The 27,902-nt window shown below is 36.6% G+C and overlaps 2 protein-coding genes and 1 long non-coding RNA gene across 8 annotated transcripts in view; 1 reads left to right on the top strand and 2 right to left on the bottom strand.

Moving 5' to 3' along the window:
* The window catches only part of LOC114149750 (protein NLRC5-like), a 1,536,511-nt gene that overhangs the window by 87,705 nt on the left and 1,420,904 nt on the right, over positions 1–27,902 (top strand). The gene's annotated exons all lie outside the window — the stretch shown is intronic.
* Positions 1–27,902, bottom strand: part of LOC114149825 (uncharacterized) — a 461,125-nt gene that overhangs the window by 27,315 nt on the left and 405,908 nt on the right. The gene's annotated exons all lie outside the window — the stretch shown is intronic.
* Positions 1–27,902, bottom strand: part of LOC114149751 (voltage-dependent N-type calcium channel subunit alpha-1B-like) — a 132,729-nt gene that overhangs the window by 12,568 nt on the left and 92,259 nt on the right. For 3 of the 6 annotated variants that reach the window (XM_028025805.1, XM_028025806.1, XM_028025808.1), the window contains 18 exons: positions 27,784–27,843; positions 26,469–26,575; positions 24,932–24,943; positions 22,273–22,293; positions 19,131–19,227; positions 17,042–17,202; positions 16,823–16,960; positions 14,084–14,285; positions 12,809–12,973; positions 11,545–11,655; positions 9,245–9,328; positions 8,666–8,668; positions 7,306–7,422; positions 6,127–6,192; positions 5,809–5,900; positions 5,582–5,732; positions 4,293–4,420; positions 2,260–2,356 (listed from right to left, as the gene is read on the bottom strand). In XM_028025805.1, coding sequence (XP_027881606.1) covers positions 2,260–2,356; positions 4,293–4,420; positions 5,582–5,732; positions 5,809–5,900; positions 6,127–6,192; positions 7,306–7,422; positions 8,666–8,668; positions 9,245–9,328; positions 11,545–11,655; positions 12,809–12,973; positions 14,084–14,285; positions 16,823–16,960; positions 17,042–17,202; positions 19,131–19,227; positions 22,273–22,293; positions 24,932–24,943; positions 26,469–26,575; positions 27,784–27,843 — 1,812 coding nt within the window. Of the gene's footprint in view, positions 1–1,359; positions 1,457–2,259; positions 2,357–4,292; positions 4,421–5,581; positions 5,733–5,808; positions 5,901–6,126; positions 6,193–7,305; positions 7,423–8,665; positions 8,669–9,244; positions 9,329–11,544; positions 11,656–12,808; positions 12,974–14,083; positions 14,286–16,822; positions 16,961–17,041; positions 17,203–19,130; positions 19,228–22,272; positions 22,294–24,931; positions 24,944–26,468; positions 26,576–27,783; positions 27,844–27,902 lie in introns of all 6 variants that reach the window. The other 3 variants (XM_028025809.1, XM_028025810.1, XM_028025811.1) reach the window with 3 other exon arrangements.

Below are 27,902 nucleotides of genomic sequence, written 5' to 3'. Positions count from 1 at the left end.
ACAAGAAAGAAGCCTTAGAATTACAAGAATAAAGTCATAATATTACAGCACAAGTTATCAATTGAGTTACATTTAAAGTTAATTGATCTTATTAATAAACAGCCACTTTCTTAAATACCTGAGTTTCCTTGTATTAAAAACTGTCTTTCTGAAACATAAATGGCTAAATTTTACATGTTTAATTTTAGAAAAAACGTCAAATTTTAACATTATTTTGTTACAGCTGTATTTAATACTGACTGAGTAAACTAGAAATCGTGGTTCTCACATTAATAGACATATTTATAAAATGTAACAAAACAGCAACCTCTTAATTTGCTGAATACAAAAATAAAAGGTGAAAATAATAAAATATAAACTTAACCCCCCATGAAGAGATATTCAACTCAAAAATAAACCTTGCTTATCGGAATCATGTATTTTCCCCATCATGTCACCATTTTTCGTAGTTATCTCCGCTTTTTTTATGACGTACTCGCCTTTGTAGCACATCAGTTATTGGTTAATGAGAAGTTGACGCTGCTTCGTCATTAAGCCCGGCTGAATCAAGGTGAAACATAAGTTTATCTGGTGTTTATATTTCAATATAAAGTGTATTTTTCATCCTGCATCGGACTCATTTAGGACCGTTTCTCTTCCCGTTCTGTTAGCTCCGCCATGTTTGTTTCAGAATCAAAGGCTCTGCCGCTTCAAGGCAGAAGGACATCGCTGCAGCTAACAGAAAGCGGCGGGACGGACCACATGGTACTCTCATGTCTTATTTGGAAATGAGATCGCCGGTAATATAGGAAACAGAGCCCCTCTTATTTTCCGAGTGCATTGATCCCATTTCCAAATAAAGTGTAAGACTGTCTGTCCTCGCCGCTTTCTGTTTGCTGCAGCGAGGTGTACTTCCTTCAAGGTGACCAACAGCGCCTTAGCCTGAATGGCGGATAAAATTCACTGAAACAAAGTGTAAGCGAACATTATAAGTTTATCAATAAAGCCCGGTGAATTAAGGTGAAACTTAAGGAGCTTATCAGGAGCTTATATTTCAAAACAGAACCGGGTAAAGTGTATTTTTCATCCCGTATCGAACTCAGTTTGAACCGTTTCTCTCCGCCGTTCTGCGTTAGCTCCGCCATCTTTGTTCTGTGAACTGTGAAGTTTCCTGCTTCTCTCTGATTCTGTAGTGTCACCGATCGGTTTCACGCAGCCTGACTGCAGAGGAAAAGATGAACGACAAACCCCGATACGCAGGCGGACAGAAACAACATCACAACAGGCGGCCAGGAGATGTAGAGTGCATCAAAGTGACAGAAGCCTGAAGGCGTTTGGCAGGTGGAAGCAGAGGAGCAGCAGCTTGAAAGCGGATTCTACCTTGTAGGCGACCCGGGGAGGGCATTTCTTCCCCAACCCGAGCGGAGGAGACATGTCGCGAAGCATCTCGTACATGTCACGGTAACTTATGCGGCCGCTTCCACGAGGGAAGGAGGAAGATTTCCACGGAGAGGGATTGGCAGTAAATTAATAAAAATGGCAAAAAAAAGAGAGAAAAGAAATATGACAGAAAATGGGAATGGGGGGTGGGAAGGAGGAGAACACAGAAATCTTTGTTAATAAGATTTCCGGGATTTTTCTCCGGAATGCCATTGCAGCTGAATTGATTCATCCAATAATGGATCCTGGGAGAGAAGAGGAAGGATGGGAGGAACCCGGTGGGAGAAATGAGTGGGGTGGTAACTTTTAAACCCAAGGATTTAAAGGAAAACTCCTCTGGAAACACATTCTGAGTGAAAACCATTCACACCGTCCACGTTTTGTCGCGTTACAATCTCAGCATATCCAACTAAGCATGAGCTATTTTAATAGAAAAAATATCCATTTATTTTTTGTAGATAATAAATTTCAAAAGGTGTCCATTCACTGTAAAAACACTAAAACAGGCTTTAGCAATAAAATCATAAAATAAAATAAATCTGAAGGTTGTGGTTGTTTAAAAACAGGTGAAACGAGAAAATTTGGTGTTTTTCTTGAAACTTTTATAAATAAATGCATCAGCTAAATTTAAACTTTTCAGATTCTGGATTTATAATCAGCTCAAAACATTGATTTTCAGAGGCGTGTTCCTTTAAGACTCCCTGCTGCCCCCTGGTGGAAACATGGCAGGCATGTTTTTGTTTCCGCCGCTGGTACCGGATCGCTGAGCGTTTGTGAAACCAGTCCAGAACCAGCACAGCCTCTTTCTTTAAAACAAAGGGTCTGTGTGGGAGAGCAAACCTTGTAAGCCACCCTGTTGGGGCACTTCTTCCCCAGGCCCAGGGGAGGCGAGATTAAACGCAATAATTTGTACATGTCCCGATAGCAAATCCTCCCACTGAAAAAGATGAAACACGATCAAGAGGTTAGAAAACAGGAGAACTCACAGGAGCAGCTTGCTTTCTCTGCTAAGATGGGGTTGTGTGAGGTAGCTATGAGTAGTCAGTATCTTCAGAGTGAGTAAAAATTAGATGTGTGTGATGTGGGACATAATTGGATGAGACAATTGAAGGAAGGATTTAATAAACTGTCATCTTCCTACTGCTTCTCAAATTGGATATGAAATTTTTTTTTTTTTTATGTTTAATTATTATTATGATAAATATATTGTTTTCATTTTCGTTTTATTTTTTCGCTGACATTTTACATAAGATTTAATTTCATTCATCTGAGTTTGGAGAATTATTTAATTGTGCTTTTTTTGAACCGGTTAGGGTTGGTCTATGGCCTATACAAAACATTTTCATTACACCTTTTGCACAGAATCATTTTTAGACATTGAGATTTTAGCTAGCAAGATAACTACCACGTTTAAACAAAATTAGTGTCAACTTATAACATGATGGCACTCAAAAAAATGTTTCTCTGTGACAGCAATGTGCTTCCATAGTTTTAGGGCTTCTTGTCACTTTATATCCAAATATACGCTCCCTCAAACTCAGCGTTTACACTCCCATCTGAAAATGGCTGCAAACAGATGCAGAGTTATACAACCCTACATATTTGAAAAGCAGAAGTAGAGCCTCCTTCACAACCAGCAAGAAAACAGAAAGTGCTTTCTGGATGGTTGCTATGGTGATTCCCACCATTTTCGGGAAGTTGGGGACTTTTTTCGAAAAGAAGAAAATCACAAAAATAGATCTAAAAAGTAAAAACATCTTAAAGTGGAATATGCTAAGTCTCCTCAGAGTTTTAGTTTTTCTAATGATCACCTCCTAGCTCAGCACTGAATTCACTGTGTTGTGTGTAAGATACTTACTGCTTATAGCTACTGCTCATGACCCCACTTTAAACACAAAAAGTCGTTAATTTGAAAATTTAATTTGATAATAATAAAGTATTTTGTTTCAGATCAAAAACTGTGTAATTAGTGTAATAAAAACTTACCTCAGAAATGTCCAAAATTAAAAACAGCTAAAAAAAAATTCTCATATATATCTAAAGTGAATGAGTAAAAACCTTTGGGGGTTTTTTAATGTCAAATCCAATAACTTCTGAAAACAGACATAATTTTACTATAAACACTGCAAAAACAAAATCTTACCAAGTATTTTTTTTCGTTTTGTCTTTAAGACAAAACTAACTTAGAAGTAACTTTTCAGAAAAATATAGGAGCTTGTTTTACGTAAATAATTCCTTAATACTGATGAAAATATTCTAGCTGTAAGTGAAATAATCTGCTAGTGGAATTAGAAGTTTTTCATCCATATTAAGGATTTGTTTACTTAAGACAAGCAACTTTATTTTTCTGAAAAGTTCTTTGTAATTTTAGTCATATTTTAAGTGTACTAACATATTTGATCTAGAAACTAGACTAAAGATACTTGGTCAGGTTTTGTGTTTTTGCAGTGCAGCAGGCTCATTCATATTGAGAGGAATAAATTATAATTCCTCCCCCATAATGTCTGTCAGGTGACGGCAAATCCTTATTTTACTTCTCTCACCTCTAACGGCGTCCTGATCAAAGAAAGGAAGCTTCATTAGAACGTAATGAAGTGAAAATAATCTGAGACAGATTAGCCTTCCCAGTGCTCAGAATTAGCATTTCCGCTCCAGTCAGAGCGAGCCGCCTGGAAACAGACAGGCCTGACATAAACCTGCAGGAGTGACAGGAAGACTCAGCAGCAGACGGCGAGGAAGCAGAGCCTGCCGGATTAGGAGCAGGATGCGGAGCAGGGAGGAGATTTTAGGTGAAGTTTTTTCTGTTTCCTTCAGCATCAGACGTCCTGTGGAACGCCGCCGCGTCATAGCGCAGCGCTGCAGGAGGAACCTACCAGGCGGCGGGGTCGTACTCTGCCCACACGCGGATGAACTCGTCCAGGTGGTGCGGCCCGAGGATGGAGGCGTCCCGAGTTAGATACTCAAAGTTGTCCATGATGACGGCAACGAACAGATTCAACATCTGGGTGAATTAAGAAAAGGACAAAATGAAGGAAATGAACATTTGACCTGATTGGATCAGGTAACTATAAACTTTCTATACATGTAAGACTGGGAGATTAATTTATTTTATCAATTAATTGAAGTTTTGTTTTTAAAAATCTGATTTTTTTCCCACCAATCCACTCCTTGGGTTTCCAAGTTCAGAGTGATGTCAGTACCCTGGGCGGCCATCTTGTTTAACAGCTTCTATTTGGACCTACATATATCTATATATTGACCTACATATTATATTATAATTTTATTTTTTACTTTTGAGAACTAAGTCATAAAATTACAAGAATAAAATTGTTATATTTGAAGACTAAAGTAGTAATTTTATGCAAACTTCAACAAAGTAAATAACAAAAAATGAAATATCCAAATTTTTTTCTCAATAAAAACGTCTTTATTGTAATAATTTTAAGACTTTCTTCTGGTAAAATTATGTCTTTATTCTGCTAATATTATGACAATATTTTCACAAATATGTCTGGATGCTACGACTGATATAAGCGTTTCATATCAGTCAATATTGATACTTATTAATTAGTTTTTTTGTTTTAAATATCAGAAATATTTCCAAACTATTGCCGTAATCTTCCTTTTTTATCCAGTTTTCTGTTCACGACATTTTGTTTTATTTTTAAGCCATTTTTTAGGCCCAGTGGAGAAACATGAAACTGTTGCTGCGTCAGTTATGCAGCAGGTCGTTGCTAGGCAACCAAAGAGCGAGTCAGTCAGTTGATTCCACCAACCCAGCTTAGCTAGCTGAAGCCTGTGTCTCCCAGAATGCTGTGCGGTTCTGGATTGGAGTTCAGTGAATATTGAACATGCTTAATATTCTATCAGTCGTATTATTTATTGATGTCGATCAGATTCTTTCATTTAAAACAGGAAAAATATCTTGTTACATGTGAAAAAAATCCAGTGGAACTAAAGCTTTTTTAGTCAAAATTGAAGACTTAAAACAAGCTCATATTTCTTGCTGAAAAGTAACTTTTAAGTTAGTTGTGTCTTATTTCAAATGTACTAATATATTTAAACTACAAACTAAACCAAAAATACTCTGTACAATACTATGTAAACTCTGAGAAGAGCTTAGAAATGATGGGGAAATCATCTGATTTCCTGAATTACTGACCAGGAAGGAGCAGAGGAAGATGAAGGACACGAAGTAGAAGTAGGCGAAATCGCTGCCGCACTCCTTCCCTGAACTTCCCGAGAGTTTATCACACGGCCGGTTACTGAGGCAGGCCAGCATGATCTCATGCCACGCCTCTCCTGTTGCACTCCTGATGACACACAGCGAGCCAGCAGTCAAAATGGACGCCGTAGATCAAACCGTTAGCGCTGAATATCTCAGGTTACCTGAACAGGAGGGTCAGGGCCTGGAAGAAGGTCTGGAAGTTGTTATGGTGATTTATGGAAGTCTCTTCGTTCAACTCGATGTTCCCAAACACCTGAGGACAGAAAACACAAACCAGGCTGTAGGGGAAAGCTGCAGTAGCTACGTTTTTATTCACCATAGAACTGAGCAATATGACACACCGAGAATAAATTTGCTCAAAGGAAACGCTCTAAACCTTGTGCATTGTTCGCACCAAAGCACTTTAGATATCACTCTCATCTACAGTTCTGTGAAAGCAACAGAAAATGCATCATTTTCAGGAGTTAGTTTTTGCTCACCTGCATCCCAATGATGGCGTAGATGAAGAACAACATGGCGATCAGCAGGCAGACATACGGCAGAGCCTGAAAACAAACAGAAAAACATCTGAAATATGTTCATCTTCCAAATAGACATCACACAAAAAAAAGTTTTTATTTCCTGTCCTTTCTTTTGAATCTCTCCAGCCTTTCTTTGTCAGAGTTTCTGCTCTTATTTAGAGACGTGAATTAGACCAGCAGGGCTGATTCCTCTGACCGGCTATTTATCTCGCTGCGAGGACGAGGAGGCGGCGAACAGTTGTAATTAAATCGCCACCTTTTAAGACTTCGCAGCCACTGTCTGTCTGTTGTTGCCGGGCTTAAAAGCTCTCAGCGCTGACATTAAACCTCCTATGAAGTCCCTGAGCTGCTGCACATATAACTCTGCTTCTCCCAGGGGGATTTAGCGAGCGATTTGGCGCTGTGTGGAAATCCCAGCGGCTGTCCGCCGAGGCGATATTCGGCTGGAAGTTAAAGGAAACAGCGTCTATTTCCTGGGTTTGTTCAAGAGGGAAGCACACTCCATTAGAGTGGCTAATTAGTTGCACTTCCAGAGAAAATGCTTTTATCTTTTCTCTTAACCCTCTCATGCATGAATTATGATCCTTTGTGTCAGAATTTTTTTTTCCATTTTTTAAAATTCTTTTCTTAAGGCATAAAAAAGGTAGGAAATTTTTTTTCTAAAAATAATTTTTTTTATTTTTTATTTTTATGTGATCAATTGTAATTTTATCCAAATACAAAGTTGTTATTTGAAAAATACATCAGTAGTATTGTTCCTTAGGGGTTATCTGATGTCACAATATTTTTTTTACTTGCAAGAGTCGTCTACAGTAGAAGGAGGGACCGGGTCGGTTCTCATGCTTCTTTGTCTGTCGGCCATATTGTATTTAACAAAAATAATTTCTTGCATTTGCAGCTGATGGCCAGTAGTTGATGGTATATTTTATGATGCATTAGTGTCCACTTCAGTGGTCTGTGTGCATTTATAACATAAAAATCCACAGGAAGCACAAGAAAATGGCTTTTAGATAACTGTCCACTGTAGTGACCACTAAAGGGTTAAACAAACATAATTATTCGCTATTTGCTCATTAGCACACTACAGTCACCCACAGATGCAACTGTGTTTTTTGTTTTTTTTGCTTTTTTACTCACCTTGAAGGACTGAACGAAGGTCCAAAGCAGGATGCGGATGGTGTAGCCCTGGCGCAGCAGCTTGATGAGGCGAGCAGCTCTGAACAGCCTCAGGAAACTCAGGTTTATCATCTTGTTCTGGAAGAAAGGAAAATATCTGTGAGGAACTGAGACAAATAAAGATGGCCTCAAACAGCCAGGAGCCTTCACCGATCTACCACAATTACTCCAAAAGTGCATTAGCAACTCATCCAGGAGGTCAGAAAAGTTTTCAGAACATCTAAAGCTCTGCGGACCTTAATAGACTCAATAAACATGGGAATGACTGACCAACCAAAATTACTCTAAAAGTGAATCGGCAATCCATCCAAGAGGCAATAATAAAACCATGTAAAAGCTCTGCAGGCATCACTTGCTTCAACTAACAGTGGAGAACCTTCTCAAGAGTGGTCAGCTTACCAAAATTACTCCAAAGTGCAACTCATCCAAAAGATCAGAAGAACATGCTAGGAAACACACAAAGCACTGTGGAGCTCAATAGGCTCCAACAGTGGAGAACCTTCATAGGAATTGTCAACCTACCAAAATTACTCCAAAAGTGAATCAGCAATTCATCCAGGAGTTGTCAAAAAGATTCCCAGACAAAATCCTAAATTTAATAACATTTCATTGGTGTTTGTAATTTAGAACTATGGCCAAATAAAATTAGACTTGAGTTGCTTTGGCAGCCCAAAACAACCCTGCATAAATAATTATTTCATTTTAGGTGTTAAGATGCAGATGCTTGATGTTTTCTGTCTTCAGTTTTTCTTTTGAGTGACCCGGTCTTAAGCCACTTCGTCGTAAATATTTTAAAACAATCTTTTAGCAAGCTAGCACTGTGAGCTCACATCACAACAAATAAATGGTTATTTACAAGATTTGCACCACTAGAGGGCGCCTACAGTGTGAGAAAACCCGTTATAAACCAACCATCCAATAATTCATACTTGTATATGTTCAGGCCTACCTATTAATATTATGTAATTGGCTTGATTAAAAGTTTTTTAGGTTTTTTTGAGATAGGGCACCAACAATATCTCCAGCCCTGGGGCCCTCATTCTTCTAAATTCAGCCCTGTTTTTGCCAAAATCCTTAAATTTGATCCTTCTAAAGATGGAATCAGCATATATTTTTTATTTTCTAGCATGACATTCGGTCTGTAAGTGCTTTAGACTGACTGGTTCCAGCTGAAGCTCTCGGTTTATCATTTCTCTAACATCATGTCACATTGGAAAAACAGCCGATACTTTAAACTGAGACCGAACAGCGCACACACTGACGGCAAAACTGAAAGGAAAAAAAGAAGAAGAACCAGCAGGCGACAAGAAAAGCCACTTACCGTCTAGAGGTGTCAGATGTGACAGAGTGAGGGCACAGGCACCAGCAGACACAGCAGATGATGGAAACAGCCAAACAGAAATAAGAGAGAAGCGAGAAAGGAGACAGAAAAGAAGACCGATGTCCTCAAGAGGAAAAAACACAGCGGGCGTTGACTCACAGGAAACCACATCAGCACTGTCTCAGTCCTCCAAATCAGCTACATCTAAGCATCTTTGTGCTTTTTTTCATTGGAGCCATGTTCTCATTTTGAACATTTGAATGTTTCTCAATCAAATTTTTACTGATTTAAGGAACTGAGACGACGAGAATAAGACAAAGCAGGGCTTCTACTGCTGCTCTGAAGGTGGAAAACAATGGAAAGCCCATTTTCATTACATCTGTGCAAAGTGTTAAACAGGAAATCAAATTTATTGTGTTGAGCAAAATTTATCAAAATAAACCACCACATAAAGGCTAATTTGATAGGTTTTTTTTTACATTATTACATTGATTTAATGTGACTTTACTCCAAAGTTTGTTAATTGCCTGTTGGATGCAGAGGATATGTAACGTTGCACAAAGTGGCTGCAGGTCTTACATTTATCTCTGTGAACAAAATGTCTGTGATGCTCCCAATCACCGTCACAAAGTCAAACACATTCCAGGGTTCCTTCAGGTAGTTCTGAAACAAATTAGCACCAAAACACAGAGATTAATATTATCATCAATTCATTCTACTCATCGTTGGAAAAAAAAATAGATGTTGTGTGGATGAAAAACACAAAGAACCAAAGAGCAAACATGTAACAATTCTTCTACTAATTGATTAAGCGATTATTCTGACGATTAATCAAACCAAGAATTTTTATACACTATTAGAAATATATTAAAAGATGCAAATAAACAAATAATCTAATTCCTTTTTTAAATAAGAAAATAAAAATTTTATTCCCTAGAAGGCTATACTGTAGTATTAATTTAGTAAATCTGAACTGAGTGAGGATAAAACTGTGAAACTAGGAGTTTTACATTTTTAACTTAAATGCAAAATATATATATATATGTATATATATATTTTACACTTTTGGCTTAATTACTGCTCTGAATATTTAGTTTTATTGACCTAATGACTTCTTTTTTGGAGTCTGTATACCACATTTAACAATTAATCAATTACAAAATTAGTCGACGATTATTTCAATAATCGATTAATCACGATTAATCATTTCAACCATAAATATAATTGAATATTTATGGACTTTGGGTGAAATCTGAATTTTCTCCAACCAACTTAAATAAACACTACAGATTTTCTAAAGCATGGTGGTCAAATATTCTGCCAGATTGATACCAGAAACCTGCTGATGGCTACAAAAAATAGATTGAGGTACAATGCCATACGGGACATTTAATTACATATTAGTGGGGGGTGTATGTGTGTATTTGAGCCTCTGTGTGTAATTTTGACAATTTAAACATGAAGATAAATTGATTAGACTCAAAACTGCAACAGAAACTGGTCTGTATACTCCAGATAACGATTAATCAATTATTAAATTAGCTGACGATTATTTGAATAATCAGATTAATCTAATTAATTGTTTCAAGAAATAAACCATTTACGCATGATAAACAAACTGAACACATAGTGACAGTACTGACAGCATCTCCTGCATAAATCATGAGGTGCTGTCTGGACCCTGAACACCGTCAGACGGGCCTGAGGGCCGGGGTTTCTGCCAGGAACCCACAGCTGTTTTCTCTGAACCGCTACAGCAGCAAAGCGTTTAAAAAAGACAGATGTGAGCTTAGCAGCTAAACAGGTGGAGGTTAATGGTGTGTGAGAAAAGCTATTTAATAAATGGGCCTTGTAAATGGAATTGAGCTGCAGGTGAAACTGGCAGCCTCATGTCAAGAGAAGATTTATGCTTTGCTTCTGCAAAGTTCATTCCTGAACTAAAAATGAAAAACAATTTTAGCACCTTATACAGTATGGTTTAGATTGGATATTGACATTTTAACAGTATTGATCATTGTACATGTATTGCACTGGCTTTAAACAGAGCCGGTACAAAGCTAGAGGTTTAACAAAGGCAAGCTAGAAGCTACAGAAGACTAAAGCTAATTATTACCCAGAGTTGAGTCTAGAGCAAGTCAAACACAATAAAAACTAAAAGCTAGACATCAATCGATTAATTTCTCCCAGACTGAACTTGAAAATAGGATGCTATGCTGCTACAACTCAAAGACGCAAGTGAGAGCTGCGAAACATAAATAATCACCCGACCGGAACACGGCACGTTAAATAATAAAACACAATTTAACAAAGTTTTGAGGCAGATATTTTGTCTCAAGGAATTGTTTTCTAAGACCCTCGTGGCCTTTATTTGAAAATGCTCAGACAGGAAGGTAGGTATTGAGAGAGAGGGAAGACATGCGGTAACAGTCACCAGGCCGGGAATCGAACCTGCGACAGTCGCCTCGAGGACTAAGGCCTCCATATGTGGGTTGTGTTTGTCCCCTGCACCACCACAGCACCTAGCCTCAAGGAATTTTAATAATCAAGGTTACAGCCCTGGAACAGTTACTTGGGGTCAAGCTAACAGCTGACCATAATGAAAATAGGCTAACCAATGGTCAGAATATAGCTAACAGTTAATCAGAGTTGAGTTAACAGCTAGCTCCTTATGGTGTGTTCAACTGGAACCCCAAAAATGTTCAAACTCTAGAAAATGTCTGGGATTAATCTTTTTTTAGTGGAAATGTTCTATCTTTTTCTACATACAATGACCATAATATGCCGTCATTCAGTCTCAGCACCACATCACTTCTCAACATAAAAACCCCGGAACAGAGAGCAAGTGTTTAGTGCACAGAAGATTATCTTCAACAGCTCACCAGTGGATTGAAAGCAATAATCTTGAGGATGCACTCTAGTGTGAAGAGGCCAGTGAAGATGATGTTGAGGTATTTCAGCATAGACTCGTACACCGTTGGAGCTTTGTAGAACTGAGGACAAAAAGAGAAAACATGAATATTACTGACTGCATAACAATCTGAACCTGAAAGAGGAAATGTTGCTGACAGCCATTCGATTACTCACACCTGCTTACAAGCTTTATGTTTGGTGAAAATGCCTCAGTTACACTTTAACCCACTAAAATATCTGTGTGGGCTGTGTGTGATGATTATGACATGAAACTCTACCATTATACTAAATGGTTCTGTTGTGTTGGGTCGGCTGGAGCCGTTTTATAGACCTCTTGCAGCGTGACGTCACACCTTCATGTTCCTGCTAGAGGGCAAAAGCTGCTAGGTGGCTAGCATTGGTTTTAGCTGTTAAGTTGTCAACATAACGCGCTAAATCTTAAATGTACATCTGATATGTAAAAGAAAAAGGAACGCAGGGCTTTGCTATTAATTTTCAACACTACAACAACTAGATAACAAAGTCAGGAAAAAGTTTTAATTAAGAAAAAAATAACAAGGGAGAGAAAGGATGTCAGTTATGCTAGCTTGACTATGACAACCATAACATGTAGTTGTGCTGTGGAATTTGGTGTGTTGACCTAATCACCAACTCTGATAAATAATCAGTAGAGCAGCGGTTTAAATTAGCTAATAAACCACCGCAGTGTTAGCTTAGCTAATAGCAGCGGTAGCTGATCTGCCACAGTGATCACTTAATAATAACAAAATAAAAATCAAGCCTGTAAACATTAAACTGTGACGGACTGAAAGTTTTGTTCTTTGTGTGGGAAATGTTTGTAATTGTTTTTTGGTGTTGAATCCTGAAACATAAAGTGGCGCTGTTGTCAGTTGCTATGACAACAAGTCTGCTTGTAGTATTGCAGAGAGCAATGCTACAGAATGAGAAAAAAGTGGTTTTGAGTTGTTCTGTAGTGGTTTTTCTATGTTATTTCTTCCCCTTGCTGAGGCACATTAAATTAACAATCCCAACATCTCCAGGTTTCATTTATTTAAAGGAGTTGTTCTACCGCCTGATCAAGGCAATATAGAAGCAGGAGAATAACAAATTCCAAAAATCTCCAACCTACTAATGATGTAAAAAATAATTTTTTGTGGTTTGTTTTGAGACAAACTGACAATCTTCCCCAAGCCTGAGGATAAAAAAAATAAGTTTTCAAGAGTGAGATCTGACCTTCATCATCAGGACGACGGTGTTGAGGGCGATTAAAGTCATAATGGCGTACTCGAAAGGTGACGACACCACAAACTTCCACATCTTGTATTGGAAGGACTGCTTGTTCTCTGGCATGTATCGTGTAAGCGGCCTGGCGTTGATGGCGAAGTCGATACAGGCCCTCTGTGGGGAAGACAACGCAACAACTGACTGGGTGGAAATATTCTCTGGTGAAGAAAAACTTTTGGATATTTTTAAAGTCAAAGTCAGTGGCGGGCACCGCTAACTAAAAAGTTAGCACTAAAGCATCAGTCATGAACATTTGTTCTGCTAACGCTAAAGCACTAAACCAACATGATGCTTAGTGGAAGCTAATGCCAAAGCATAAATAACAAACACTAGTACCGCTAATGCTAAACCGAAACGGTATTAAGCCGTTGTACTAATCAAACATTTGATATGCTGACACTAACGTGCTACAAAAGCACGGTATTGAGTAGAAGTGAATGCTAATGTACTAATCATAAACATTAGTACCTCCAATGCTAAACAAACATGGTATTTAGCAGAAGATAATGATAAAAACACTAATGATAGACATTAGTTTTGCTAATACTAAACCAACATGATGTTTAGTGGAAGCTAATGATAAAAGCCCTGATGATAAACATTAGTTCAGCTAAAGTACTATACCAACAGTGTTCAGTAGATGCTAATGCTAAAGCTTTAGTCATACGCATTAGTTTTGCTAATACTAAAGCACTAAACCAACATGGTATTTAGCGCTAATTTCATGTAGATAGTATTGACCTCAACAGGGTCAAATATGTTATTGCACACCTAGCTGTATAGTTGCTCTTCAAATATTATAATATAGCTGTGAGTATTGCTAAATCCGTTGCTGATTTCGCTAATTGCTCATTTTAGCATAGAACAGCAGCATTGCATTCTGGGTACAGAATAAGTGTAACTTGTGCCACCACATCACATGTGGAGAACGTAAGGAGGCAATAAAAAACAACATATAACCAAAACTTCAACAGACGTTGAACTTTATTCGGCTGAAAGTTTATAAAACAACCAAGTAAATTAGCACTTCAGAAAAATTAATCTGGAGGGAGCTACGAAAGTTAGCTAAAATCCTACAGCGCTAACCGAAATACTAGCTCCACTCTTAGCATAAGTGAAGAATGCAAATAGAAACCCTTCCTGTTCTCCTTTCAATTACATATTCTGTAAGCCATTTTGGGATAAATAAACTGTAGTTTTGGCAGATAAAACCAGAAGCTTCACCTCGTTCTTCTCCAAGCTGCACTCCGACATCGCCTTATCTCCCTGCTCCTGGAAGGTGATGATGATCAAAGCTACAAAAATGTTGACGAAGAAGAACGGAAACACCACAAAGTAGACCACATAGAAGATAGACGTCTCCATGCGGAAACCCGGGCTGGGGCCCTGGTCTTCGTACGTGGCGTCCACAGAATGCTTCAGGACCCTGAAAAGAGAAACTCTCTGGAGATTATCAAACACTCAGAGATAAAACGCTTTGTTACGATGATTTGTAGAGATTAAAACGCTTCCTCCGCTTCCTTCAACTTTTACTCAACTCTGTCGGATACACTCCAAGAACTTTCATCTGGTGAGACGCAAAATGAAATGCTGAAATGCAGCACTGAGATAATCATCTGCTTTTGTCACTAAATATATATAACTGCCCGCCAAAGAGCGTATTAGTAGAAATAGATCAGAGCAAATTATTTTCTTATCTTCTAAAGTGGTTTTTCTGGCTCTGAAACTCTTTCCAAGTTTTCTTTTGGATGTTGTTTTCAAAGGTTTTGTTATTTTTTTTATTTCCATGAGTCATCCACATATGTCAGGAATACAACTTAAAGAAGACTTATCTGTGTTTCCACTACAAATGTGCTCAAAACTTTGTTGATATTCCACTACTGTTGATAAAATATAATTTTCCAGTTGTGGTGTTTCCATTAAATAAGAAATTAAATACAAATCACATGTGAGTAAGTTTGGTCATGTGATAACTCATTAAAAATATGCAGTGCCATCATCCTCCAGTTACTTCCTGTTGTCGTCTTCTTTGTCGTTTCTGCCAGTAGTAACGTCCTGTTATTGATCATGTGACTCAGTGATGTGAAAAAGTGTTCCAGTGTAGTTTTGTGAAAAAATAATTCCGATACAACTGGGGGGAAAAAAGCACAGCAAAAACATGAGCTTTTTCTATATAGACGTGTTTTCATTAATCAAATTTATTTTTGTAATTTCAATTTGTGCAATTTTAAAGTGTATGGAAACGCAGCTGCTGTAAATAAAACAGCCAACAAAGGTGGAGGTATTTCAGAAATAAATCTTCACACAAAAAACAAAATCTTACCAAGTATTTTTGTCTAGTTTCTAAAGCAAATACTTGAAATTAGAAGAAGACTAACTATTAACTTTTCAGCAAGAAACAGGAGCTTGTTTTAAATTAATAATTCCTTAATATTGATGAAAAATTACTAGATTATTTCAATAATAAGACATTTTTCCCTTGTAATAATCTGGATAATTCGAACTTTAATTGTACTATTCCTGCTTATAATCGCAGAATTATAATTTTATTTCTCATAATTTGGACTTTAATAGCAGAAGTAAATTAAAAGTTTTGGATTATTTTTCCTCAGAACTTTTTTCTCTGAATTCTAAATTAAATAGCAACAAAAATGTCAGAATTCTGATTTGTCTTTGATCTGAATTTTGACATTTTTTTCTGAGAAATTTGACTTCTTTTTTCTCACAAATTCATCTGTTTTCTTTGTTTCCAAAATAAAACTCGGCCGTAGCAACCGTTCTTTGTTTTAATTATTATCACTTTCATCAAAGCTACATAGTAAAACACTGAAAAAACACAAAATCTTCCCAAGTATCTTAGTTTCTAGGGCAAATCTCTTAGTGCACCTTAAGTCAGATAAAATTAACTTTTGAGCAAGAAACAGGAGCTTGTTTTAAGTAAATAATTTATTAATATTGATAAAAAATTTATAATTCCTCTGGCAGATTATTTCACTTACAACATGGGAAAAATGCCTTGCTACAATTGAAATAAACTGCTTTAGAACTAGAACTTTTCCATCAATATTAAGGAATTATTGATGTTAAGCAAGCTCCTATTTCTTGATTAAAAGTTTTTAAGTTAGTTTTGTCTTATTTAAAGCATACTAATACATTTGCACTAGAAACTAAACCAAAATATTTGAATGACTCAACGTAAAGCCACGTGGATCAGAGGTTTCTGCAGGACTTTAGCGTGTAAAACGAAATGATCTGACTCATTATTCTCAGATTACAGGTGTCTGCAGAGAGGCGGCGTGGGCTCCAATCCTCCTCCTGCGAGTATTTAGCAGCTTCTGTAGGAATCCTTTCTGTTTTTTATCACGATCTGCTCGTTTCCCATAAGCTGCTGTATAATTACCTGCTGCTTGTGAAGCTCTTGTAACAAGAACAGCAGATATGAAGATGGAGAAACAGACATTTTTGTCACGTGTCTGTCAGTTTTCTGCCTCTGTTGCACTTTGCTTGTAGGTTAAACTTTAATTTAGATCTCATCTGACCAGAGTTCCTTTAATTAATTACTAGATTAGACAGATGTCATTTTGTGTTGGTCTATCACATAAAATCCCATTAAAATATATTAAAGGAGTATAAATATTTCATATTTTTTGGTAAACCCAGCTGACCAAACGTCCTGGAATTTCACTGGGGTTGCTAGGCGGCGAGTGGAACTCTGCTGGGGTTGCTAGGTAACGGGCAGTGCCTGCTGATTTGTGAGGTTACATTCCGGAGGTTTCTGAAATGGCTCATTTACCAGACACCAAAAAACATGAATTTATTGCCAAAAAACATCTGGGAAGTTGTTTTTTTAAGCGCTTGGGTTGTTTTTAGAAGCATTGGCGACCCAAATGAAGATATAAAAACATGTAAAATGTGAATTTTTGATTAGTAGGTCACCTTTAGTAACATGTTCTAATCACTTACAGTGGCCAGCCCTCTCCAGTGGAGACACTGAACAGCGTCAGGAAAGCCCAGAGAACATTATCATAGTGAAACTCATACTTCTTCCACTCTCTGGGCTGAGCCGTCACTTCCTCACCATCGTACTCCAGAAACTGACCTCTGCAAGGAAGTAGAGCGGATAACAGAAACTAAATAACAATCAAGAGGAAAATATGAGCGGATGTGTTCTGGTAACTGTACCTGCAGTCTTTCTCCAGACCTTTGGACTCGTCGGTGCAGTAGAAGAATTTGCCTTTGAAGAGCTGAACGGCGATAACGGCAAAGATGAACATAAAGAGGATGTAGACGATGAGGATGTTCAGGACGTTCTTCAGAGAGTTCACAACGCAGTCGAACACAGCCTGAAAACAACAGATAAAAACAGGCAGTCAGGAATGAGCGTGCAGCTACACAAAGCTAGCAGGAACAACATCTAGTTATAGCGAGAAACTGTCATGTTTTAACGAAATATAAAAATACCTACAGATGTTACTGTTAAGCCATTTCCTATTTAAAGGCAGAATCTCTTTCAGTTTTAATGTTTTTGTTCCTTTTAGTTGTTAATTGTTCTGTTTTCAGTGATTGTGCTCATGTTGCTTCACTGGCGCTTTAATTTGCCCTTCAGCGACAAATAACATTTTAAATTAAATTTTAACTTGAATTTAATTTACGTCAACAAAGTATTACTATACTATATGAACCTTTTAATTTTATACACTAATGAATGTGTTAGCTCTCAACCCAATCAGTATAGAATAAAATATACTTTTCAGATGATGCAGTTATTCTGAGACAATCCTGACAGTCATAAGATACAAGACAGCAAAAATACATTAGCTAACTAGATAGCTAACAGGGATTAACTAACTAGACAGTTAACTTAGATTAACTATATGACTAGATAGATAGAGAGATAGATAGCTATCTGAATTGATAGCTAGCCATCTAAGTAGGTAGGCAATTGGTTGGTTAGTTGGATGGACAGATAAAAAGCTAGCTAGCTAGATATATCTCGCTAGCTAGCTGGCTAACTATCACTCAAGTTCACATTGGGAACAGGAAGGTTTGTGTTCCCGTGTTTTCCTTCCTTCAGATTTCTTCCTGTCTTTTCTACCACCATGTCTGTTTTCAGGAGGAAGAGCTTTGTTGATCTGTCCTGACATGCAATCCAACCAATGAACCTGCTGCTGCATGACTGATGTTCATCAGGAGCATATTCTTCCTCTCCTCCACCAGCAGCGCTCCGTCCGAGCTTCCACAGAGAGACGGAGGCGGCCGGCTGCCTGCCAACACCCATCTGTCTCACTCCTTCACTTCTATCACTCCAGTCACATCACTCCTGTGAGAGGTTTTGCTTTGGGACGACCAGCAAAGGGAAGCTGTCATTTCTCCATTTGAAGAAAATAAAGGCTTGCCTTGTTAAAAATCGTCTGCTGCTGTTGTTGATTTACGTTGGTCAAACTTTAACCTGATTGGTTGAGAAATACTTAATTCATGAAATATTTGGAGAGAAATTTTCAATTAAACATTAAAGACAAAGTTTTGAGACATTTAGTGATACTGCACTGCAAAAACACAAAATCATCCTCCATCTACTTCCTGTTGCCTTCTTCTTTGTCGTTTCTGCCAGTAGTAAGATACGGCTATTTAAATTGGGCGAAAGTCATAAAACTCAGCCGCAGCGAGTGTTTATATATATATATATATATATATATATACAGTATATATTAAAAAAAAGAATAAAAAATATGAATTTCTAAGAAAAAACGTCCAAACTCGGAAGAAAATCAGAATTTTGACATTTTTGACATTAAGTATAGTAAAATATTTGTACTAAAATCCAAACCCCAAATGCTTTTGTGAATGCAGTGATTGACTGTTTTACGTTTTTAGAAATTGTTAAAATAATTTTTGTTGTGGGGCGTGCCGTGGTGGCGTAGGGGTTAGCGCGACCCACATTTGGAGGCCTCAAGTCCTCGACGCAGCTGTCGTGGGTTCGACTACCGGACCCGGCGACGTTTACTGCATGTCTTCCCTCCTCTCCTTCCCCTTTCCTGTCAGCTTACTTTGTAAAAAGGGACTCTAGAGCCCACAAAAAGACCCCTTGGAGGGGTAAAAAAAAAGATTTTTGTTGTATGAAACTGAAGGTTTTTATGGGTTTTGTGAAGGTCTTCCTATAGAACTGCTGAACTTTAACTTGCCTCAGATCTCCATGTGAATCTGGCCAGAACCAAATGCTGAGAGTGTTTCTGTGAAAATCAGACTTTATTTCCAGACGGCGTCGCCGTACCTTCAGCTTCGGCAGCCGCTTGATGGTCTTCAGAGGTCGCAGAACTCGCAGCACTCGCAGGGATTTGATGGTGTTGATGTCTTTTCCCTTCGTTCCTCTGTGAGGAGTGAAAACAGCGTTAGTCTGGGAGAAACGCTGCGATCGACTCAAGTTTTAACTTTCTCCATTCGATCAGTTTTGCGTTAGTTGAGCAGGTAAACTGATCAGAGCTGTTAGCATTCGGTTAGTGGAGAACATGCAGTTCAGTGGATTATCTAACTCTACAGAGTTACAATTGTGTCTGTTCTTTGCTCCTCTGTTATGCAACTCATCCTTCTTTTCTTTTGTTTACTTACAATGAATCTAACACAAGATTGCAGAAAAGGACTATGGTCAATAACAAAAAACAACACAAAAAAACATTTATTCTTAGAGTGTAAGATGGATTTGTAAGATTAAAGCGAGTCAGAATTCAGAAAAAAAGAAGAAGCAAAGGTTCAGAGAAAAAAAAGTCAAAATTTTGAGACTAACATCAAAATTCAAAACATTAAAAAATTAAAATTATGAGAAAAAAGATAAATTTTTGGGAGAAAAAGTCAAAATTCTGAGACTGAAGTCAGAATTATCAAAGAAAAAAGTACTAATTTTATTTTTTTAAAAATCAGAAATCTGAGCTTAGTGTAACAATTCAGAGGAAAAAACTCAAAATTCTCAGAAACAAAGTCAAAATTCTGAAGAAAAAAAGTTAAAATTCTCGAATTTATATCTGAAAAGTTCAAAGGTTTGCAGTTAAAGTTGCAATTTTATGATTAAAGTCAGATTTCTGACAAAAAAAGAACTGAGGTTGTTAAAATCATGAGATTAAATTCTTTTTTTTCATTAAAAAAAAAAGAATTCTGAGATTTCAGTAAAATCTGTTTATTGTGGCACTAATCTTCTTCCATAGAAGAGGGCTGAGGACATGAAGTAAAAAGCTTGAACAATCTGGAACACAAGTCAAACACTGTGGGAGTTTTTTTCACTTAATTGATGGAACTCAAATTGTTTGTATTATAAATATGTATTAATAGGAGAAACCGAAATGCAGCATAGAAACACAGGAAACAGACTTCCATAGAAAAGGGAAATAGACACTGAGCAACTATCAAACACTGAGTGTTTATCAGTGTTTGCAAAGAAAAACATGCAGTAAAAATATAAATGTACATCTGATTAAATAAGGAATATTAGAGCAGATGTTGCCTTTATTTTATTTGCTTGACTGAATCCAACCCTTAGGAGCGCTAAAGTGCTAGCATCTGCTCACCAGAAAACCAACAAAAATTCAGTATATTTAGATTTTCATCCTTTTTTTACCATGACCTACCATTAAAATGGAAAAAAAAAGTTTGAGTCATTTCCATAAAACAACAACAATAAACCTGAGTTTGTTCTTCGGTAAAAAGTGATAAACTCCAAATATTATGACTTTGGCAGTTTTCTTTTACAATAAAACATCATGCAGCTCTCATGCTTCTGCACATCATGCAGTCTCTGGTTTCTGTTCCCATATTTAAAGGTCAGAACAGTGGAATAGATTTCAGAAGCTGAAGATGCTGCAGAAGGTTTTCAGTCTGGCTCCTTCTGCACTTTACCTCATTTATTAGAGCTTTAACAGTCGACAGACATTGAGTGAAAAAGCAGCCTAAGTAAACATAAAACCAAAACATCCCTTCAAAATGAACGGAAAACTACAGATTTGTAGCATTTCAGAGGATCAGAAAAATGTCTGGCTGCTTGGAGAGAAAATCAAATAAAGGTTTTCTACTACACTGTTGTGTTTTGGGGGAAAATTAAATTGAAGCAATTTGTAACAAAAACAGGTTTTTAAAACATTATTTCTAAAAAATAGTCATGAATTTGTGTTTTTCTAGTTAAATATAAGGCTGCCTCTGGGCTGTTTGTAGCCTAGGAGGTGAAATAAAGTAAAACATTTATTAGTTTAAATTGAAATAAGAGGCTGCAGTCCTTTACTCCGTTAAGGGAGTGAAAGGCTTTAACCCGATAAAGCTTCTTAAACTGTGATTTTAGGAGTTTAGAGTCGGATAAAGACCAGCGCTGATGGATCAGATTGATTTAAAGAAATGCTGTTTACAGCAGACTGAGCTTCTGAAATCTATTTAATGGCGTTTCCAATATTGTCTTCATAACTTTAGTTTGTCAATATTGGCTCAGGAGGATAAAAACGAGCAAAAACACAGAATATTACCAAGGATTTTTGTTTAGTTTCTATTGGAAATATCTCAGCACACTTGTATAACTCTAGGATCGGACGATAATCGTTTTATACCTGTCGATGTCAATAATTATTGATTAAGTTTTTTTGTTTTAATTAGCTGAAATTTATTGTTTTTTTATTTTAAAGCAGTTATGAGGCGCAGAGGGGAAACTTGAAACTGCTGCTGAGTCAGTTACCCAGCAGGTCGTTGCTAGGCAACCACAGCTGGGGGAGAGGGGACTTGCAACTGCTTCTTACCCAACAGGTCGTTGCTAGGCAACCAAAGTGTGAGCGAGTCAGTTGATTCCACCAACCTAGCTTAGCTAGCTGAGAGGTTGAGCAGCTTTTAAATTAAAATAAAAAAGCCAGAATTCGGCCAATAAAGTCGGAATTGTACGATTAAGAAGAATTCAGAGGAAAAAATAAATAAATAAATTCTGAGGAGAAAATTGGAATTATGCAATTAAAGCAGGAATTGACTTAAGTCATAATTTATTTTTACTTAATTCTGAGATTAAGTCAAAATCATAAGGAAAAAATGTCAGAAATTTGAGATTATTACATGAGAAAGATGTCTTTTTTTAAGTAGAATAAATAATCTGCCAGTGGAATTAGTAATCTTTAATCAATATTAATAAATTATTGATTTAAAACAAACTACTATATCTTGCTGAAAATGTGTAGTATATTTCAAGTGCACCAAGGTATTCACACCAGAAATTAGACCAGAAATGCTCGGTAAGACTGAGGTTTTGTTTGCAGTGAAGGTTGAGGTTTGGTCACACTACAGGCACCTTCAGACTGGAGGTTTGTTAGGAGGTTGGGAATGGTTGGGAATTTCCTGGAATGTCTTCCAGGAAATGTGCTTTTAAATTGGGATTGGGTGTAAATAGGGGCAGTTCCCACCTGGCCACACTTTGTTGTGATCTGATGAGGAAAAGAAATGATAAGCAAGCAGACAGCACAGAAATATCACCAGCATAGAAAGAACTAAGCAAACACTTAAAGCACAGATTAAACAGACATGAAGACTTTATTTAACCTTACAGACTGAAAAGACGCTAAAGAAGATCGCTTGTTGCAATTAAACGCAAAAGAATTACAAAAAAAAGCAACAGACAGGTTTAATAAACTCTAAATTGAAGCACTGCAGTGAAAGTAAATCAAATTTATAAGCCAGGGTTGAATAAAAGACACTGATGATGATCATTTGTGCGACTGCTTTCACATTGCAAGAGCATTAAATCATATTTTTTATTACTTTTATCGTCTCTCATTTCTTTTTAGGAGCTCTTTTCCAGCTTCATGCAGGTTGTGTAACTCTCTAAGGAACCAAAAACCTCCAATCACATTCATCTTTAGTGTTGGAGGGATAACAGCTAGAAAAACAACAATAAAACACAAATTTGGATGATTTAAATAGAGAAATATTTATATAAAAAATCATATTGAGTTTGGGTTCATCCATAAGAACATTTTGCAGCGGCTCAGTCAAAGTCATTACTTTATATATATATAAATATATATATATAAAGTAATGACTTGGGTGATGGTTTTTAATCAAATGTAAATAAAAACAGATAAATTGCTTTTCGCAAAATTGAGACGATTTATCTATAAATATTTTGGTATAATTTGAGCAACTCCAATCTCAAGTCCACTCAAAACCCAAACTGTTGGTTTGATTAAAATAACTTGGAAATTCAAATTTGCCAACAAATCCCGGCCTCTGTTTGGTTGAAGTGAATTCGAAAGCCAATGTGAACACCAAGTGGACCGAAGACCGCTCCAAAACCAGAAGTGGACTACGGCGCAGGGCATTCTGGGTAAATAAAATAAAAAGAAACATGAGAGTCTGGCACTAGCAGGATAAATGACTCGTGATTTTTTTTTACCAAAGACAAAAAATAAATTCTTCAACGTACATCTGATGCTACTACATTTTTGTTTACATTTTGCGGTTAGTGTCTTCTGTAGGGGTTTTCATGTTGTTTCCTACAGTAGTTCTTGGTGCAGCGCCCCCACAGGCGAGGAGACAAACAGCTTTTTCAAAAGGTTTGATTCATTTGACTCAGTTCAGTGTGAAATCGAACCGCAGCAGCTGAAAATGTAATAAATGTTTCAATTTGGTCCCAAATCAAACCAAATCTACTGAACTATCAGGTGTGAAAACAAGGTTTCTGCAGGTTTCACCAACTCAAATTTAAGACTGAAAGGCCATTATGAATAAAATTTAAGACCTGTTTCATGACAGGAATCTAGAAAATAAAATCGCATATTTTATACAATAATGGCAAACTTTTTTTGTCCAAATTCCACGTAACACTGTACAAACGCCAACCAGCCAACTGGTAATAATTTACATTTATCAATGATAAACACAAAAACGCTAGCTAGCTAGAAGTATGTACCAGCTGGTTAGCGGTAGCTTAAAGTCACAGAATGTAATGACTTTACAAAAAAGCTAAAAAAAGTTTTTAAAAAAAGCTATATAGAATATACGATTAAATATTCCTGCCACAACAACATTTAAAACTTATTAACTTATTTAAGGCAAACTTGACATTTCTAAATAAATTTGAGATTTTAAGGCCTTAATTTTAGATACATAAAATTAAGACTCAATGCTTTTTAAGGACTCTTTTTCTTTTAAGAAAGTTTTTGAGACAAATTAAAATGTTTGATCATCCTAACAGACCTAAAGTGGAAATGTTGGCACAGGAAAAAAAGTTACTTGTATTTTAATATAAAGATCTGTTTTATATATATATATATATATATATATATATATGTTTTATTTTATTAAGAGTTTTCCAAAAAACATCAGAAAAGAGGGAAAATAAATGAAACATTCTGGAGGATTTTGGTTCTATATTAAGGATATTATTCATTCATATTTGGGGGGAAAAAGTCAGTCACTCCATTGCACAGAGTTTATACAGTGACTTACAAAAGCTGATGAGAGCTTAGAGAAAATATTGGACCTGCTGATATATCTACTGTCAGAACTGATATAAACCATTAGACCTTGCATTGTGAATGCAGTCATTTTGACTGCTTCATGTGATTGATGGTAAGAAAGACAAAATGATGAACCAAAAGTGAGCAGGAGATGAGTGGAAAACAGAAAATAATCTCACTAATTTGTGCAAAACTAGAAAAACAAGAAAAAATCTGGTAAAAATGTGTGTTTGGGTTGAACAACATTCACTCCGTTTATTATCAGTTTCAAAAAGATTTCTCCCAAATGTGTGAAAGTTGTGGATTGAAGCTGATTCAAATCATTTTCACAATATTTTGGTCGATACCAAATCTTAAACGACCAATACGCCAGATGATTTTACAGCAGGTAATTATGCAACCTGGATGAGCGCTTATCTAACAAAAACAGAGTAAATGCCAGTTTCTTCAATCATGACTCTGATGATAATGACAAAATGTGACATTTGCTCGAGACGTTTAGCTGCGAGACGAAGGCTGTAAAGTCGAGCGACACCGGGTTGATGGACGTGAAGGAAAGCGAGCGGACACAGACAGAGAAGAGGCAAGAAAGAGCAGGCGTTACCCCATGAGGCTCCTGAGAGCGATCCGAGCCAGGAAACAAAGACAGAAGAGGACATAAAAGTGGCAGAGGAAGACTCAGCAACAGAGAAACGACGCAGAGAAGCAGCAGCAGCGGCAATAAGACAGTAAAATCTGAGTCAGGGGAAACGTCACAAAGCAGAACCTCAGAGAAAAGCCGAAACAAACAGGTGGAGAAATTTATTGATTTATTGATACTCCTCATAATATTTAAGAAATTAAGCTTTTTGTTGTTCATACACAACAATATGCTTCACTGCAAGTCAAAAAGACAAAAAGGCTTTAAGATTTAGTTTTAAAGAAAGCTGATATAACCTGGAAAAACCCAACGTTTGATTTGAGTTCATGCATTCAGTAGGGGAAACGCTTAGAAAATAAACGTTTTTAAGCAAAAGAAATGACACAAAACCAAAATCTTACCAAGCATTTTTGGTGTAGTTTTTAATTTAAGTATCTTATTACTCTTCATATAAGACAAAACTGACGTATAAGTAACTTTTCAGCTTGTTTTAAGTCTACAATACCTTAATATTGATGAAAAATAACTAGTTCTACTGACAGATTATTTCACTTTTAACAAAACATTTTCTGACATTATAAAGAAAATAATCTGAAAATAGGACTAGAACTTTTTCATCAATATTAAGGAATTAATATTTTTCTTGCAGAAAACTTACTCATAATTTAGGTTTGTATTATTTCAAATGTACTAAGATATTTTCTCTAGAAACCAGACAAAAATACTTGGTAAAATTTAGTGTTTTTACAGTGAAATCTGCTGTTGATACTTTATACAATCAACAAGAGAAAAGCACTTAAGTTTATTTGTATGGCAGTTTAAATAAATTTACATCATTAAACATAAAAAAGTCACCAATTATGAAACAAGAAATAAACATTAAATTATATAATATCATCAGATATTAATTAATTCTCCAGTTATTGTTAATCAAAGGAAATTCAAAAGTATGGAATTACAATGTATTTTATTTCTAATTTATTCAGTGATTTATAAACTATAAGCAATTAAAAACGGTTCCATCAGTGAATTTCCCAACTGAATACATTATCTTCAATCAAAGTTCAGATTTTCCAGTTTAAGACTGAAAAACAATCTTTTCTATGGTCTACCAATAAATGTGCGAACAAATTTACCTTTAACTTCTGCAAAATGTCTGTGCAAAAATAGGAAGCAATTACCCGACATTGTGTTGGGGATGGACTGCAAAGCTGCAATTATCTGGCAAACAAAGCCTTAAAAGAGCCAATAAAGTCCTTCTGACCTTCATCAACCACCATTCGGTTAAAAACAAAGAGAAAGACTGAATTCAGAGCAGAAAAGAGCAATCCGAGTTGGAGGTGGAAGACGAATTACCTCCAGGTTACATAAAGCCTGAAGTTCAAGAGAATTAACCACAAAACCAGGAGAAAGGAGAAAACAAAGCAGCTAAAAACTATTTCAGTAAAGTGCTCCGGAGAACTTTAACGTGTCACAACAGGAAGTGATGAAAGCGACTTACGAGCAGGCGAAGGCCACCAGAGCGCCGCTGACCACGATGAAGTCCAGGATGTTCCAAAGGTCACGGAAATACGAGCCGGGGTGGAGGAGCAGGCCCAGGTCGATCATCTGGGGTCAGAGGTCAAACACCAAGAGAAAACAACCGACCAGCGAGGAGATTATATAAAAAAAATAATATTAATTAGAGTAAAAATGGGAGAAAACAGGAAAAAAGGACATTATGTAAAAACTACAACATTTAACTTGCTGTTGGATCAATAGTCCATTTAGGGCTGAACAATAAATCAATAATATATATCATATAGATAATCCATCTGATAGGACAGGGGTTCCCTAACGTTTCCATGCCGTGGCCCCAGAGAGCATTAACCTTTGACCCCGTTAGCAAACCCACAGACAATATCTACACAATATGTAAAAAACATGAAGTTTTTTATTCACCATTCAATAATTATTACATTCATTTACTATAAATGCTGCTTCATACCGTCTGATTTTAGATGGAAACTAGTTCTGTTGTGGAAATTTCTTTTTATCAGATAATATATTATGACCTTATTACCAGATAATACACATTTTTATCACAATCCACTCTTGATTAGAGGAAAATATGTAATATTTGGTATTAATCACATAAAATGTTAGTTTATTTCTGTTCTTTTTTTTTGGCAGTTTCTCGTTTGCTAAACAGACGATCAGAAAATGAGCATCAGAAATAACATTTAAATAAATTATTTTTACTTATATTTTATAAAAACATCATAAAATATATTATATTGAGTTTATATTTCACTAAACCTTCACAGCTAAGGAAAGTTGGTGAAATCAACTGACTCTCTCTCTTTGGTTGCTTAGCAACGACCTGCTGGGGAGAAGCAGATCCAAGTCCCTCCTCCCCCAACTTTGGTTACCTAGCAACGGCCTTCTGAGTAACCGACACAGCAACAGTTTCAACTTTCCCCACTGTGCCTCAAAACTGCTTAAAAATAAAAATTTATGGCGTGAAGAGAAAACTGGATAAACGTTTGGTGATATTTCAGATATTTAAAACAAAAAAACCTATCAATAATTATCGACATCGACTAATATGAAAGGCTTATACAGTGATATGTTTTTCATCCATAACGTCCAGCCTTATCACCATCTTAATTTTTTATTTTATCTGGATTTCATTTAAGGTTTTTAGGGTAAAAGTGCGCGGACACGTTCTACAATAAAATAAAACCCTATAAAAATAAACTGAAGTTTGTGGATGTAACATGGCAAAAACGTGTTTATTATGTGCTAACAATTATTATTTCTTCATCCCTTCTCACCTTTATCACCATCTCAAACGTGAAGACTCCAGTAAAGACATAGTCCAGGTATTTCAGAGCCTGAAAACACAGCAGAAACATTTCAGTCGACTGGTCAGAAGGTCTTCCTTGGAGGCGCG

Source organism: Xiphophorus couchianus, chromosome 8 (genome assembly GCF_001444195.1).
Source record: "Xiphophorus couchianus chromosome 8, X_couchianus-1.0, whole genome shotgun sequence".
In the NCBI taxonomy this organism is placed as follows: Eukaryota; Metazoa; Chordata; class Actinopteri; order Cyprinodontiformes; family Poeciliidae; genus Xiphophorus; species Xiphophorus couchianus.
This window is presented reverse-complemented; position numbering and strand designations above follow the sequence as displayed.